Below are 16,283 nucleotides of genomic sequence, written 5' to 3'. Positions count from 1 at the left end.
GAACTTATTGATGTCATCGTGTAGTCGTTTCAGTGATGTCTCGCCGTGGGTCCAAAGGAAACAAAAGTCATCGATGTATCTGGTGTATAGCATCGGTTGAAAGTCCTGTGTGGTGAGGAAGTCCTGTTCAAACTTGTGCATGAAGATGTTGGCATATTGAGGTGCAAATTTGGTCCCCATGGCTGTTCCGTGCGTCTGGATGAAGAATTTGTTGTCGAAGGTGAAGACGTTGTGGTCTAGAATGAAACGGATGAGTTGCAGAATTGCGTCTGGAGATTGGCAGTTGTCGGTGTTGAGGACTGAGGCTGTTGCAGCAATGCCGTCGTCATGGGGGATGCTGGTGTAGAGTGCCGAGACATCCATTGTGACGAGGAATGTTCCTGGTTCAACTGGTCCATGGGTGCTGAGTTTCTGTAGGAAGTCCGTCGTGTCGCGACAGAAGCTGTGTGAGAACCTCTCTGGCCACATCGAGGGCATCTTGAAACCCATCGTACAAGGTACACCCAGCTTCTGTCGCGACACGACGGACTTCCTACAGAAACTCAGCACCCATGGACCAGTTGAACCAGGAACATTCCTCGTCACAATGGATGTCTCGGCACTCTACACCAGCATCCCCCATGACGACGGCATTGCTGCAACAGCCTCAGTCCTCAACACCGACAACTGCCAATCTCCAGACGCAATTCTGCAACTCATCCGTTTCATTCTAGACCACAACGTCTTCACCTTCGACAACAAATTCTTCATCCAGACGCACGGAACAGCCATGGGGACCAAATTTGCACCTCAATATGCCAACATCTTCATGCACAAGTTTGAACAGGACTTCCTCACCACACAGGACTTTCAACCGATGCTATACACCAGATACATCGATGACATTTTTTTCCTTTGGACCCACGGCGAGACATCACTGAAACGACTACACGATGACATCAATAAGTTCCATCCCACCATCAAACTCACCATGGACTATTCTCCAAATTCAGTTCCATTCTTGGACACACTCGTCTCCATCAAGGACGGTCACCTCAGCACCTCGCTTTACCGCAAGCCCACAGATAATCTCACGATGCTCCACTTCTCCAGCTTTCACCCGAAACACATTAAAGAAGCCATCCCCTATGGACAAGCCCTCCGTATACACAGGATCTGCTCAGACAAGGAGGAGCGCAACAGACACCTACAGATGCTGAAAGATGCCCTCGTACGAACGGGATATGGCGCTCGACTCATTGATCGACAGTTCCACCGCGCCACAGCAAAAAACCGCACCGACCTCCTCAGAAGACAAACACGGGACACCACTGACAGAGTACCCTTCGTCGTCCAGTACTTTCCTGGGGCGGAGAAACTACGACATCTTCTTCGCAGCCTCCAACACATCATCAGCGAGGATGGACATCTTGCCAAGGTCATCCCCACACCCCCACTACTGGCCTTCAAACAACCGCGCAACCTCAAACAAACCATTGTTTGCAGCAAATTACCCAGCCTTCAGAACAGCAACCACAACACCACAAAACCCTGCCAGGGTAATCTCTGCAAGACATGCCAGATCATCGACATGGACACCACCATTACACGTGGAAACACCACCCACCAGGTACGCGGCGCATACTCGTGCGACTCGACCAATGTAGTCTACCTCATACGCTGCAGGAAAGGATGTCCCGAAGCGTGGTACATTGGCGAGACCATGCAGACACTGCGACAACGAATAAACGGGCATCGTGCGACTATTAACAGGCAGGACTGTTCCCTTCCAGTTGGGGAACACTTCAGCAGTCAAGGACATTCAGCCTCTGATCTCCGGGTCAGCATTCTACAAGGAGGCCTTCAGGAGACGCGACAACGCAAAATTGCTGAGCAAAAACTTTAGCTAAGTTCCGCACGCATGAATGCGGACTCAACCGGGATCTGGGATTCATGTCGCATTACATTCGGCCCCCACCAACAAGCCTGGACTTGCAGAGGCCTACCGACTGAACTGGCTTGGGACAATTCACACCTCTTTAACCTGGAGTTACCTCTCTCTCTGCATCTTTGATGATTTGATTGCCTGCAGGTGCTCGCATTCCGGGGCATCTCTGACTGTGTCTATATAAACATTTCTGGAACAAGCCTTTCCATTCACCTGAAGAAGGAGCCGTGCTCCGAAAGCTCGTGTTTGAAACAAACCTGTTGGACTTTAACCTGGTGTTGTAAGACTTCTTACTATAAAACTATAAGACTAGGATAATCCTACCGCTAATAGGCCAAATACTTATCTGGATAAGGGGACTGCTGGATCAGGGAACAACGGCTTCTAGCTTTGTTCTGGGTCCGCAGGCTGCCAGTAGTTATGGACTAAAGGGGGTCAGGAGTGTCTACTCTCGTAGCGTGTGTTGTGACTTACTTGTTGGCGGCTTCTATCCAGACCTCTCCTCCTCAAGGTTCTTCTGCTGCAACGGTGTTCTGCTGGGAGGGCTGGCTGGTCAAGGGGAGGCTGGCAGAGAGAGACAGGGGCAGCACGGTAGCATGGTGGTTAGCATAAATGCTTCACAGCTCCAGGTTCCCAGGTTCGATTCCCGGCTGGGTCACTGTCTGTGCGGAGTCTGCACGTCCTCCCCGTGTGTGCGTGGGTTTCCTCCGGATGCTCCGGTTTCCTCCCACAGTCCAAAGATGTGCGGGTTAGGTGGATTGGCCATGCTAAATTGCCCGTAGTGTCCTAAAAAAAAAAGTAAGGTTAAGGAGGGGGGGTTGTTGGGTTACGGGTATAGGGTGGATACGTGGGTTTGAGTAGGGTGATCATTGCTCGGCACAACATCGAGGGCCGAAGGGCCTGTTCTGTGCTGTACTATTCTATGTCTATGTTAGAGAGCTGGGGTCGCGGTCTCTGTCTTATACTCCTCTCAGGGTCTTGTGCCCACCTGGGCGGACCCTCTATACTCTCGCAATTGATTGATTTGAATTCCCCAATAGCGGGGCAATTCCTCGATCACTGGGGCGGTTCTTAGGACTTATTGTTTTGGGCTTCTTTGGCGCCGAAAGGTCTGGTCTTCCATTGAATGTATCGATTAGTGTTAACTTGTTTCTATTGTGCCTGTTTTCTTTTCATAGTGCTGTCTGGTTTCTGCAGCAGTCAAAACTGGTTTCTGCAGTAGTCTGAATATACAAGCGCTTTGCAAGCTGCTTGCTTTACAACATGTCCATTTTCCCTGCACTCCTTGCAATCTTCCATTTTGTGTTGGGCAGTGGTCACCCCAGGTGGCTACACTATGTCTTCCTTATTGTTATAACCTGCCTGCTGACCACTGGCTGGGGCTAATGGTAATCTTACAATCCTAAGGAAGTACGAGCTTCCCAATGAGGGGGGCGGATAAATCATTAGCAGGTCCCTGCTGTGTGTGTGTGTGTGTGTGTGTGTGATTACTAGGGGTCGCGAGTTCAAGGTTAGAGGGGGAAAGTTTAAGGGAGATATGCGTGGAAAGTTCTTCACGCAGAGGGTGGTGGGTGCCTGGAACGCATTGCCGGCGGAGGTGGTAGAGGCGGGCACGATAACGTCATTTAAGATGTATCTAGACATGAATGGGCAGGGAGCAGAGGGATACAGATCCTTAGAGAGTGGAGCTGGGAGTGGAGCAGGGGTGGGAGTGGAGCTGGGGCAGTGGCAGGAGCTGGGGCAGGGGGTGTAGGGGGCAGGGGCCTGTCTGCTGGGCTGTCCTGCCTGTGAGTCAGTGCGCTGCAGCGAGACAGTGAGTGCAGGCGGGCTGGGTGGCCGGTGCTCCTGGCTGCTCGCTCTCTGCGGCTGGATGCAGTCTGTAATTGTGACCGGGGTATGAGTTGTGTGGTGTAGGCCCCTGCCCAGCTCTGTGGGGCTGGGAGGAAATGGACTTGGGAAGGGGAGGCTGAACAAATAAACCCCACGTCTACAGCACCAAGTACAAATAACTTCTTTGTAAATTAGTTAATTGTTCAGCTCCTCATTAATTTCCACAGGTTTGACCCTGTTTATGTTCCATTCTTATGTAAATGTTTCTGGAACATACCTCTCCATTCACCTGAGGAAGGAGCAGTGCTCCGAAAGCTCATGTTTGAAACAAACCTGTTGGACTTTAACCTGGTGTTGTAAGACTTCTTACTTAGAAAATAGGCAACAGTTTTAGATAGAGGATCTGGATTGGCGCAGGCTTGGAGGGACGAAGGGCCTGTTCCTGTGCTGTAAGTTTTCTTTGTTCTTTGTTCTCTCCTAAGCCTGTCCCCTGAGACCTTAATTGACCCATGACACCACCCCGCAGCTGCTACCTACTTTCACCGCAGTGGGGTCCCTGCCACTAACCTGTCTCTGGGTCCCGGGATATCATCCTAGGCTGATCCCTGAATGCCTTTTCCAGCCACTGCAACGTTGTGCGACTGGGAAACTGAGGGCTAATCTGATTGGCTATCAGATCCCCAAGGCAGGGCAGCCTCATTAGTGAGGACAGAGTGACCTTATGCCATTCAACACTCATAATATGGCACTGGGAATACTTAAGTCAAGGCAGCTGCTGAATTTGAGGCTGCTGAGGTTGGATGGGAGTGACACAAGAGCCAGGGAAGGAGTGGCACGAGAGTCAGGCAGAAGGCTGTACACACAGGAGTCGAATGAGGGGGGGGGGGGGGGGGGGATACTGGAGTCGAATGGGGGGGGGGGGGGAATTGGAGTCGAATGGGGGGGAGGGGGATACTGGAGTCGAATGGGGGGGAGGGGGTACTGGAGTCGAATGGGGGAGGGGGGCACTGGAGTCGAATGGGGAAGAGAGGGGTGCACTGGAGCCAGTGGGGGGGGGCGGGGTGCTGGAGCCAGTGGGGGGGTTGCTGGAGCCAGTGGGGGGGGGGGGGGTGCTGGAGTCAGTGGGGGGGGGGGGGGCTGGAGTCAGTGGGGAGGGCGGGGGGGGGGCTGGAGTCAGTGGGGGGGCGGGGTGGGGGCTGGAGCCAGTGGGGGAGTTGCTGGAGCCAGTGGGGGGGTGCTGGAGTCAGTGGGGGGGGGGGCTGGAGTCAGTGGGGTGGGGCTGGAGTCAGTGGGGGGGGGCGGCTGTAGTCAATGGGGGGCTGGAGTCAGTGGGGGGGGGCTGGAGTCAGTGGGGGGGGCTGGTATCAGTGGGGGGGCTGGAGTCAGTGGGGGGGGCTGGAGTCAGTGGGGTGGGGGCTGGAGTCAGTGGGGGGGGGCTAGAGTCAGTGGGAGGGGCTGGAGTCAGTGGGGGGGCTGGAGTCAGTGGGGGGCTGGAGTCAGTGGGGGGCTGGAGTCAGTGGGGGGGCTTGCTGGGGTCAGTGGGGGGGGGGCTAGCGTCAGTGGGGTGGGGGCTGGAGTCAGTGGGGGTATGAGTCAGTGGGGGTATGAGTCAGTGGGGGGGTTGGAGTAAATGGGGGGGAGCTGGAGTCAGTGGGGGGGCTGGAGTCAGTGGGGGGGCTGGAGTCAGTGGGGGGGCTTTCTGGGGTCAGTGGGGGGGGCTGGAGTCAGTGGGGGGGGGCTGGAGTCAGTGGGGGGCTTGCTGGGGTCAGTGGGGGGGGGGCTGGAGTCAGTGGGGGGGGCTGGAGTCAGTGGGAGGGCTGGAGTTAGTGGGGGGGGGGCTGGACTCAGTGGGGTGGCTGGAGTCAGTGGGGGTGGGCTGGAGTCAGTGGGGGGGCTGGAATTAGTGGGGGGGGGCTGGACTCAGTGGGGGGGCTGGAGTCAGTGGGGGGGCTGGACTCAGTGGGGGGGCTGGAGTCAGTGGGGGGGCTTGCTGGGGTCAGTGGGGGGGGGCTGGAGCCAGTGGGGGGGGGGGCTGGAGTCAGTGGGGGGGCTGGAGTCAGTGGGGGGGCTGGAGTCAGTGGGGGGGACTGGAGTCGGGGGGGCTGGAGTCAGTGGGGGGGCTTGATGGGGTTAGTGGGGGGGGGGGCTGGAGTCATTGGGGTGCTGGAGTCAGTAGGGGGCTTTGCTGGGGTCAGTGGGGGGGGCTGGAGTCAGTGGGGGGGAGGCTGGAGTCAGTGGGGGGGGCTGGAGTCAGTGGGGGGGCTTGCTGGGGTCAGTGGGGGGGGCTGGAGTCAGTGGGGGGGCGGCTGGAGTCAGTGGGGGGGGCTGGAGTCAGTGGGGGGGGCTGGAGTCAGGGGGGGCTGGAGTCAGTGGGGGGGGCTGGAGTCAGGGGGGGTCTGGAGTCAGTGGGGGTGTGGCTGAAGTCAGGGGGGCTGGAGTCAGGGGGGCAGGAGTCAGTGGGGGGGGGCTGGAGTCAGTGGGGGGTAGGAGTCAGTGGGGGGCTGGAGTCAGTGGGGGCGGCTGGAGTCAGGGGGTGGGCTGGAGTCAGTGAGGGGGGCTGGAGTCAGTGGGGGGGGGGCTGGAGTCAGTGGGGTGGGCTGGAGTCAGTGGGGGGGGGGCTGGAGTCAGTGGGGGGCTGGAGTCAGTGGGGTGGGCTGGAGTCAGTGGGAGGGCTGGAGTCAGTGGAGGGGGCCTGTAGTCAGTGGGGGGGGCTGGAGTCAGTGGGGGGGGCTGTAGTCAGTGGGGGCTTTGCTGGGGTCAGTGGGGGGGGCTGGAGTCAGTGGGGCGGCTTGATGGGGTCAGTGGGGGGGCTGGAGTCAGTGGGGGGGGGGCTGGAGTCAGTGGGGGGGGCTGGAGTCAATGGGGGTGGCTGGAGTCAGTGGGGGGGGCTGGAGTCAGTGGGGTGGGGCTGGAGTCAGTGGGGGGGCTGGAGTCAGTGGGGGAGGCTGGAGTCAGTGGGGGGGCTGGAGTCATTGGGGGGCTGGAGTCAGTGGGGGGGGCTGGAGTCAGTGGGGGGGCTGGAGTCATGGGGGGGCTGGAGTCATGGGGGGGGCTGAAGTCAGTGGGGTGGGCTCGAGTCAGTGGGGGGGATGGCGACAGTGGGGGGACTGGAGTCTCGGGGGCTTGCTGGTGTCAATGGGGGGGCGCTGGAGTCAGTGGGGGGGGGCTGGAGTCAGTGTGGGCTTTGCTGAGGTCAGTGGGGGGGCTGGAGTCAGTGTGGGATTTGCTGAGGTCAGTGGGGGGGGGGTGGAGTCAGTAGGGGGGGCTGGAGTCAGTGAGGGGGGCTGGAGTCAGTGGGGGGGGCTGGAGTCAGTAGGGGGGGCTTGAGTCAGTGGGGGGGGCTGGAGTCAGTGGGGGGCTGGAGTCAGTGGGGCGGCTGGAGTCAGGGGGGGCTGGAGTCAGTGGGGGGGCTGGAATTAGGGGGGCTGGAGTCAGTGGGGGGGGCTGGAGTCAGTGGGGGGGGCTTGAGTCAGTGGGGGGGCTTGATGGGGTCAGTGGGGGGGCTGGAGTCAGTGGGGGGGGGCTGGAGTCAGTGGGGACTTTGCTGGGGTCAGTGGGGGGGGCTTGAGTCAGTGGGGGGGCTGGAGTCAGTGGGGGGGCTGGAGTCAGTGGGGGGGGCTTGAGTTGAGTCAGTGGGGGGGGCTGGAGTCAGTGGGGGGGGGTGTTGCTGGAGCCAGTAGTGGGAGGCTGGAGTCAGTGGGGGGGGGGCTGGAATCAGTGGGGGGGCTTGCTGGGGTCTGTGGGGGGGGGGGGCTGGAGTCAGTGGGGGGGGGCTGGAGTCAGTGGGGGGGGGGGACTGGAATCAGTGGGGGAGGGGGCTGGAGTCAGGGGTGGGCTGGAGTCAGGGGGGGCTGGAGTCAGTGGGGGGGGCTGGAGTCAGTGGGGGGGCTGGAGTCAGTGGGGGGGGGCTGGTGTCAGTGGGGGGGGGCTGGAGTCAGTGGGGGGGCTGGAGTCAGTGGGGGGCTGGTGTCAGTGGGGGGGCTGGTGTCAGTGGGGGGGGCTGGAGTCAGTGGGGGGGCTGGTGTCAGTGGGGGGGGCTGGAATCAGTGGGGGGGGCTGGAGTCAGTGGGGGGGCTGGTGTCAGTGGGGGGGCTGGAGTCAGTGGGGGGGGCTGGAGTCAGTGGGGGGGGCTGGTGTCAGTGGGGGGGCTGGAGTCAGTGGGGGGGCTGGAGACAGTGTGGGGGCTGGGTTCAGTGGGGTGGGGGCTGGAGTTAGTGGGGGGACTGGAGTCAGTGGGGGTTGGAGTCTGGGGGGCTTGCTGGTGTCAATTGGGGGGGCGCTGGAGTCAGTGGGGGGGCGACTGGAGTCAGTGGGGGGGGCGGAGTCAGTGGGAGGGCTAGAGTCAGTGGGGGGAACTTGAGTCGGGGGGGGCTGGAGTCAGTGGGGGGGGGCGGAGTCAGTGGGGGGGACTGGAGTCAGTGGGGGGCTGGAGTCAGTGGGGGGGCTTGATGGGGTCAGTGGGGGGGGCTGGAGTCAGTGGGGGGGACTGGAGTCGGGGGGGGCTGGAGTCAGTGGGGGGGCTTTGCTGGAGTCAGTGGGGGGGGCTGGAGTCAGTGGGGGGGGTGGAGTCAGTAGGGGGCTTTGCTGGAGTCAGTGGGGGGGGGCTGGAGTCAGTGGGGTTGGCTGGAGTCAGTGGTGGGGGGGGCTGGAGTCAGTGGGGTAGGTGCTGGAGTCAGTTGGGGCGGCTGTCATCGCTGGAGTGGGGATGTGGTGGTTGTCGCTGGAGCCGTCGGGGGTTGGAGCCAATTTGGGGGGGTTGTCATCGCTGGAGTGGGGATGGGGTAGTTGTCGCTGGAGTCGGGGTTGTCGTTGCTGGAGTCGGGGAGGGGGCGCCACTGGAGTCGGGGGGGCGGGATCATTGGTGGATTACTGGAGCCGGGGGTGGGGGGAAATGCAGGAGTTGGGGAGTGACTGGATTCGTGGAGGAGGTTCACTGGATTCGGCAGGGGATTGCTGGATTCAGGGGGGGAGTGGGGAACTGCAGTCGGGGGAGGGGGATGGGGAGGGCCACTGAGTAAGGGATGATGCTGGATCCAGGACGGAGTTGGGGTGTTTGGGGGTGGATGCTGATTCAGGGGGTGGGTTCATCATGCCGAAACTTCGTGCCTGAGTTTGACGCTGTGAAATAATCCATCCGCTACTTCCAATGCAGCTATTATTTTCAAAATATTATCTATTGTTAAGTACGGAGGGCACAACTGTCGGCAAACGCTTCAATCTCCTTCAGCCACACATTCCAATTCATACTAATGCTATTAAGAACAAAGAACAAAGAAAAGTACAGCACAGGAACAGGCCCTTCAGCCCTCCAAGCCTGTGCCGGCCATGCTGCCCGTCTAAACTAAAATCTTCTACACTTCCGGGGTCCTTATCCCTCTATTCCCATCCTATTCATGTATTTGTCAAGATGCCCCTAATTGGTGTGGAGATGCTGCCGTTGGACTGGGGTGAGCACAGTAAGAAGTCTTACAACACCAGGTTAAAGTCCAACAGGTTTTTTTCGTATCACTAGCTTTCGGAGCACTGCACTTTTGATTCATCTGTTGGACTTTAACCTGGTGTTGTGAGACTGCTTACATGGCCAGCATGGTAGCGCAGGTAGATACCACTGTGGCTTCACAGCGCCAGGGTCCCATGTTCGATTCTACGCTGGGTCACTGTCTGTGCGGAGTCTGCATGATCCCCCCATGTCTGCGTGCGTTTCCTCCGGGTGATCCGGTTTCCTCCCACAGTCCAAAGACATGCAGGTTAGATCGCCCTGAGTGACCGAAAAAGTTAGGAGGGGTTATTGGGTTACGGGGATAGGGTGGAAGTGAGGGCTTACGTGGGTCGGTGCAGACTCGATGGGCTGAATGGCCTTCTGCACTCTGTGTTCTTACTAATGTTATTGGCTCCACCTACTGGACCAAAGGGTTCAATTCCCTGGAATGCAGCCAAGTTGACCCCAGAAAATACCATCACCTACACAGTACCATGGCCCCACCCCCCTCTTCTCCTGAAGGTGCTGACTCTCATTGGGTTACAGTTCCATGAACACCATGCTCCCCACACCCTCAGGGCCGCCACCGCCACGGGGCATGTGGAGTACTTGGCCGGCGAGAACGGCAGAGGCACTGTCAATGTACCCAAGCCTGTGCCTGACAAGAAGCTATCTCTCTCCGCTCTCATGCTGACCCTTCCCTCACCACCCACTTTCTGACCATGGCTATATTTGCTGCCCAGTAGTACTTCATTATATTTGGCAAGGCCCGACCGCCCCGTCTCCAGCAGCACCTTCTTTACCCGTGGAGATTGCCCTGCCCACATCACCCCCAAAATCAGAGCATTAATTTTCTTGAAGAAAGACTTTGGAATAAAGATCTAGAGGTTCTGGAAAACAACTAAGAGCCTCGGGAGTACCGTCATTTTCACTGTCTGCACCCGTCCAGCCAGCTACAGCGGGAGCACGTCCCAACTCTTGAGGATCCCCCATAGCTGTTCCACCAACCATGCCAAATTCAATTTTTTGTTTTTTCCCGTCCCCGCGCCACCTGGATGCCCAGATACCTAAAGCTCGTCCCACCACTTTAAACTGCAGCTCACCCAATTACCTCTCCTGCTCCCTTACCTGGATCGGGAAGACCTCACTCTTTCCCATATTTAACTTATATCCAGAAAATCGGCCAATTTCCTCCAAAATATGCATAATACCCCCAATGCCTCCTAGTGGATCTGATATGTAATGTAACAGATCATCCGCATATAGCGAGACCTTATATTCCTCCCCCACGCCCCGCACTATCCATCGCCGACTTCCTGACACTCTGAACGCCATTACCAGTGGCTCTATCGCTAAGGCAAAAAGCTACGGGGAGAGTGGGTACCTCTACCTTGTGTCCAGTGTAGTCAGAAGGACCCCAAACTCACCCGATTCGTCCTTACACTTGCTACCGGCGCCCTGTACAGCAACCGGACCAAATCCATAAACCCCTGTCCGAACCCAAACCATCCCCATCACTTCCCCCAAATACTCCCATTCCACCCGGTCGAATGCCTTCTCCTCATCCATAGTGACCATCACCTCCACCTCCTGTTTCTCCGGGGGCATCATTATCATGATTAACAACTGCCTCACATTAACCGACAGATGTCTCCCCTTTACGAACCCCACCTGGTCTTCCCTTATCACCCCTGGCACACAGTCCTCAATCTGCGAGGCCAAGATCTTTGCCAACAATTTGGCATCCACATTCAGCAGTGATATCGGGCGGTAGGACCCACACTGCTCTGGGTCTTTATCCTTCTTCAAAATTAAGGATATCGATGCTCTTATAACATAGGGGGAAGATCCCCTGTTCCTCTCCCCTTACTAGCAGGGGCCACAGATCCCCAGAGAACTTCTTGTAGAATTCCACCAGGAACCCATCCGGGCCCAGGGCCTTCTCTCCCTGCATCGCCCCCATACCCCCCATTATCTCCACCAATCCAATGGGGGCCTCCAGCCCCTCGACCAGGTCCTCCTCTACCTTGGAGAACTCCAACCCGTCTAGGCCTCGCCACATTACCTCCGCCTCTGGCTGGGGGCTCCAATGCATAGAGCCTCTTAGAAAATTCCCGAAGGCTCCATTCACCCTCATCGGGTTCAGCACCACTCTTCCGCACCCATCCTTCACCTTTCCAATCTCCCTCGCCGCATCCTGCTTCCTGAGTTGGTGGGCCAACATGCTGATTGTCTTCTCCCGAGACTCATGTACTGCCCCCCTGGCCCCCCGCCGCTGCCCCACTGCCTTCCCATTGACACAATAGTATGGTAGCACAGTTGTTTCACAGCTTCAGGGTCCCAGGTTCAATTCTTGGCTTGGATCACTGTCTGTGCGGAGTCTGCACGTTCTCGCCTTGTCTGCATGAGTTTTCTCCGGGTGCTCTGGTTTCCTCCCACAGTCCAAAGATATGCAGGTTAGGTGGATTGGCCATGATAGATTATGCTTAATGTCCAAAAAAAAGGTTGGGTGGGGTTACTGGGTTACGAGGATAGGGTGGAGCTGTGCGTTTAAGTAGGGTGCTCTTTCCAAGGGCCGGTGCCGACCCGATGGGCCGAATGGCATCCTTCTGCACTCTAAATTCTATGATTCTATGCCTATTCCACAGGGAATCCTGACCAACTTTCCCTCTCTACCCCAAATTAGATCCATGGAGAGCAGGGTGAGGAGTTGGACCTTCTGAAGCTTCCCTGTATAAATGAACAGAGCTATTTCTGGAGCCAAGCCCAGTTATTCCTGTTTAATTTGTTCTTTTTGTTTCTTTTACAGGAAATAATATGAGTAAGTGTAGCAGCAGTAGCTCAGTAAAGGATGAGGAGAAGAAATCCAGGACGATTATACCCTACAGCTCCATGTTCCTTTTTAGCACCACCAATCCGTAAGTCTCGTCAGTTCCAGTTACAACACCGATGCTCCTGAATGGCCCTGAATTGTGCTGGAGTTGCAGATCAGTCTCCTGGGCACTGCCACAAGCAAAAAATTAGGAGAATGAATGAAAGGATGTTAGAAACATTAATGTGTTTGATTTGCTATCTCTAAAAATATTCACTTGAGGAAGGAGCAGTGCTCCGAAAGCTAGTTTGAAACAAACCTGTTGGACTTTAACTTGGTGTTGTAAGACTTCTTACTCTAAAAATATTGGAGGAGGTTAATAAAATCAGGGGAGATTGCCATAAGGTCACTGGACTAGTAGTCAACTGGCACTGGGGACATTAAATTCCACCATACCAACTGGTGGAATTGAAATTCAATTAATAAAATATGGGACTGAAAACTAACCTCAGAAATGGTGATCCTAACGATTATTGATTGTTGTTTTAAAAAAATAATTTTCTCATGTTCTTCAGGAAGGAAATCTGTCATCTTTACCTAGAATGCAGACCCACAGCAATTCCTCACTATTAAGTGTCCTCTGAAATGGCTCAAGCCACTCTGTTCAAGGGCAATTAGGGATGGGCAATATTCTGCAGCGACACCCATATCCCATCAAGGAATTTTAGGAGTTTTACCTGACCTGGGGCAGTTGGGGACAAAGAGATGCATGATCAAAGTTGACAATGTGAGTTATAGAACTGTAGAATCCACTGAATCCTTACAGGGTAGATGGAGGCCATTTGTCCCATCAGGTCTGCACCAACCTCCGAAAGGAGCAATCTATCTCGACCCACACCCCTACCCTATCTCCATAACTTCATGCATTGATCATGACCGATTCACCTAGCCAGCACATCTTTGGATTGTGGGAGGAAATCTGAGCACCCAGAGGAAACCCACGCAGACATGGGGCAAAAGTGCAAACACTGTGTGAAGTTTGTACCAGATACTCTGTGATGCACGATCAATTACACAAAGACGAGAGTTGGATGCAATCGAGGCTTTATTACACAAAGATGTGTGGCCTCCTACAGCAGCTGGCAAAATGGCTGCTGTACTGGGAGCGCACATATTTATACTCCGCCTACTGGGTGGAGCCAGCAGGCAGGGAACTACCCCCATACCTGTAGTACAGGGCCTTACCACAAAACGCCTACACCGACATCCTCTATATACAATATATACATCAGTGGTGACTACCACACTCCGGTTTCCTCCCACAGTCCAAAGACATGGGCGGTAGGTGGATTGACCATTATAAATTGCCCCTCAGGGTCCAGGGATGTGCAGGTTAGGTTATGAGGATAGAACAGGATGGATGAGTGAGTGGGTGGGCAGAGTTAGAGTGCTCTTTCAAAGGGTTGGTGCAGACACAATGGGATGAATGGCTTCCTTCTGCACTGGAGGGATTCTATGATTCTATGCCACACAGACAGTCACCCAAGGCTGGAATCGAACCTGGGTCGCTGGTGCTATGAGGCAGCAATGCTAACCATTGTGCTGCCCTTCATGTGCATCTTCTTTGGAAGTGATGGTAATAGATGAATGCACACTCAGTCAACAGAAATGTTCATGCAATGCTCCCTCATCTCTCTGCTCCAGGAAGTTCTGCATTTTGGATTTTCCAGGTAGCCCCAGCCTTGGTGAGGAAGGTTTTGCAACAGGTATTACAGCGGCCAGGTGAGAGCAATGATTCCCTCTCACTGAGTCACTGAGCCAATCCTGTAACACATGCTTACTCTCCGGGACAGCACACTACACACCTTCAGTGGAACTGGGTGAGCTCAGGTTACATAATCATCTCCAGAAACATCGCTTCAAATCAGTGTTTGAGTTAAACATGCAGGTGTCCCTTTGAGCAACTGGAGGCAGGTTTCAATCATTTTCCCACCAGGCTAACGAGTGAAAACAACTACTAGGTGGGTGGTGCCTTATTAAAAATAATAATGATGTTTTCATGGAATACATGTACAGCTCAGTGGTAAAATTGCAGTGTAACGTGCAGTGAAAAATTCATACATTGACTAAATAATCAGGTTACAAACATAGAAACATATGATAATCATGTAATAATGAAAATAGACAAACAAATTCAGCCGGTAACAGGCAAGTGGCAGATGGAATATTAAAATAAGGGGAATATTTTCCACTTGATATGCGTGCACGGTGGGCAGGACAGAAAGTGGCCCAAAATCATGGAAAGAATGCAATATTATGTTGGCTGATGAATTATGTGTTGACCTGCATGAAATATGTCCTGATAGGAGTCCTGAGAAGAGGCTGGCTGGAGCGTGGTGGGCATCAGGTCCAATGGCACACTGGCAGAATGTTTAAAGGTGGCTGGGCATTGGGGGTCCACACAATTGGAGACTATCTCCGGCCCACTCAATTGGCAGATGGTTGCGACGGCTTCCCTTGAAAGCCGGTGCCTCCTGTGACACTGGACCACGGGCATATCCAGGTAATTTTTTCACTGCCCAGATACCTTGGCAGTTGGGTAGTGGCGACTCCCGCAGGACATCCCCCTTTCTGTCCCTGCTGGTCCTGAGCACCCTGTGCCTGTGCCCCTCCTCAAAAGTGGTACCAACGGCCACCTGGCCTCCTCTTTCTTTGTCCCCTGCCCTGCTCCTCCTCCATTGAGGTACTGCCTGCTGAGTAGAGGCTGACCCGTGCACTGTGGGCGCCAAAGGGTTGGAAATCTCAGAGGTATCACAAGACTGAAATGTCTTGAAAAGTCCAGATGATTTGCAGAAACATCAAAAGGATGACATGAAAATGTTCACTAAACTCTAGTGTATGCCCACTCCAAATTCTCAGAAACTCCTACCAACTTAGCCTGCCTTTTCTTCTACCCCATATTATCCCCCTGTCGATGACAAACTGACAAAAACGAATTGGCTGCCTGCCCATGCACCGCATGGGAAACATAAAAGCCAGGTAAATTGCTGTTTAAATCATTAAAATTCCCTTCTTAATTGTTGGCGGGTGATCATCCGACCCGCACTCGTGCCCGCCAATTGAAATATCACACGAGTGCACAATGAGCCTGGGTGTGCACCCAGCATCCCCTTGTGCTATTTTAAAATTTTGACCAAGGAACATTGAATTATAGTTACCGGGTATATTAAAATTACAAACTCATATGCCATTCTCACACTATGAACACAGAAGTACATAAAGGCTCCATCATTTAACTACTTCACAGAGAACTTGAACAATGTAAGGACAGAGGCTAAAATGATAATGAGAAATGCCTGTTTGAAAATCTGTATTTCTCACCCAATTGTGGGACTAACTGATGATTCCCATGATTGAAAGCTGCCTCTAGCTCCTCAAAGGGACACCTGCACGTTTAACTCAAACACTGATTTAAAGCTATGTTTCTGGAGATGTAACCGGCACTCACCCTCTTCCACAGAAAGTGTGGAGTGTGCTGTCTGGGAGTCTCTTTCACAGGCACGACTCATGCACAACTCCCAGTTCTTTATCTTTGACTTTACCTTCATCGTAAGGTCAGAAGTGGGAATGTTCACTGATGATTGCACAAGTGCTCAGTACCATTAATAAATCATCAGGGAATAAAGTAATTCATACCCACATGCAGCAAGACCTGGACAACATTCAGTTTTGGGCTGACAAATAGCAAGTAACATTCGGACCACACAAGTGCAAGACAATGACCATTTCTAACAAGAGAGAATCTAACCATTGCCCCTTTCAACATCATTACCATCGCTGAATCCTCCATTATCAACATTGTGGGGTTGCCATTGACCAGAAACTGTACTGGGACAGCCATATAAATACTGTGGCTACAAGAGCAGCTAGGAACTCGTCTCCTTACTCACTAAAGCCTGTCCACCATCTATAAGGCACAAGTCAGGAACGTGATGTAATGCTCTCCACTTGCCTGATTGAGTGCAGCTGCAACAACACTCAGGGAGCTTGATACCATCCAGGACAAAGCAGCCCGCTTGATCAACTTAAAAATGCACTTCCTCCACCACTGACACACAGTAGCAGCAAAAAGTACCTTTTACAAACTGCAGTGCAGCAATTTGCCAAGATTCTTTGAAACCCCTTCCAAAGCCACAGCCTCTAACACCTGGAAGGACAAGGGCATCAGATACATG

The 16,283-nt window shown here is 54.5% G+C and overlaps 1 protein-coding gene across 1 annotated transcript in view; it reads left to right on the top strand.

Annotated features, from left to right (window-relative positions):
* Window positions 1-16,283, top strand: part of LOC119964246 (probable voltage-dependent R-type calcium channel subunit alpha-1E) — a 1,062,240-nt gene that overhangs the window by 818,709 nt on the left and 227,248 nt on the right. The window contains exon 22 of the mRNA XM_038793526.1: window positions 12,046-12,154. Coding sequence (XP_038649454.1) covers window positions 12,046-12,154 — 109 coding nt within the window. The remainder of the gene's footprint in view (window positions 1-12,045; window positions 12,155-16,283) is intronic.

The sequence above is a fragment of the Scyliorhinus canicula genome, chromosome 4 (genome assembly GCF_902713615.1).
Source record: "Scyliorhinus canicula chromosome 4, sScyCan1.1, whole genome shotgun sequence".
Lineage (NCBI taxonomy): Eukaryota > Metazoa > Chordata > Chondrichthyes > Carcharhiniformes > Scyliorhinidae > Scyliorhinus > Scyliorhinus canicula.
Note: the sequence above shows the minus strand (reverse complement) of the source record. Positions and strands in the feature narration are given on the sequence as shown.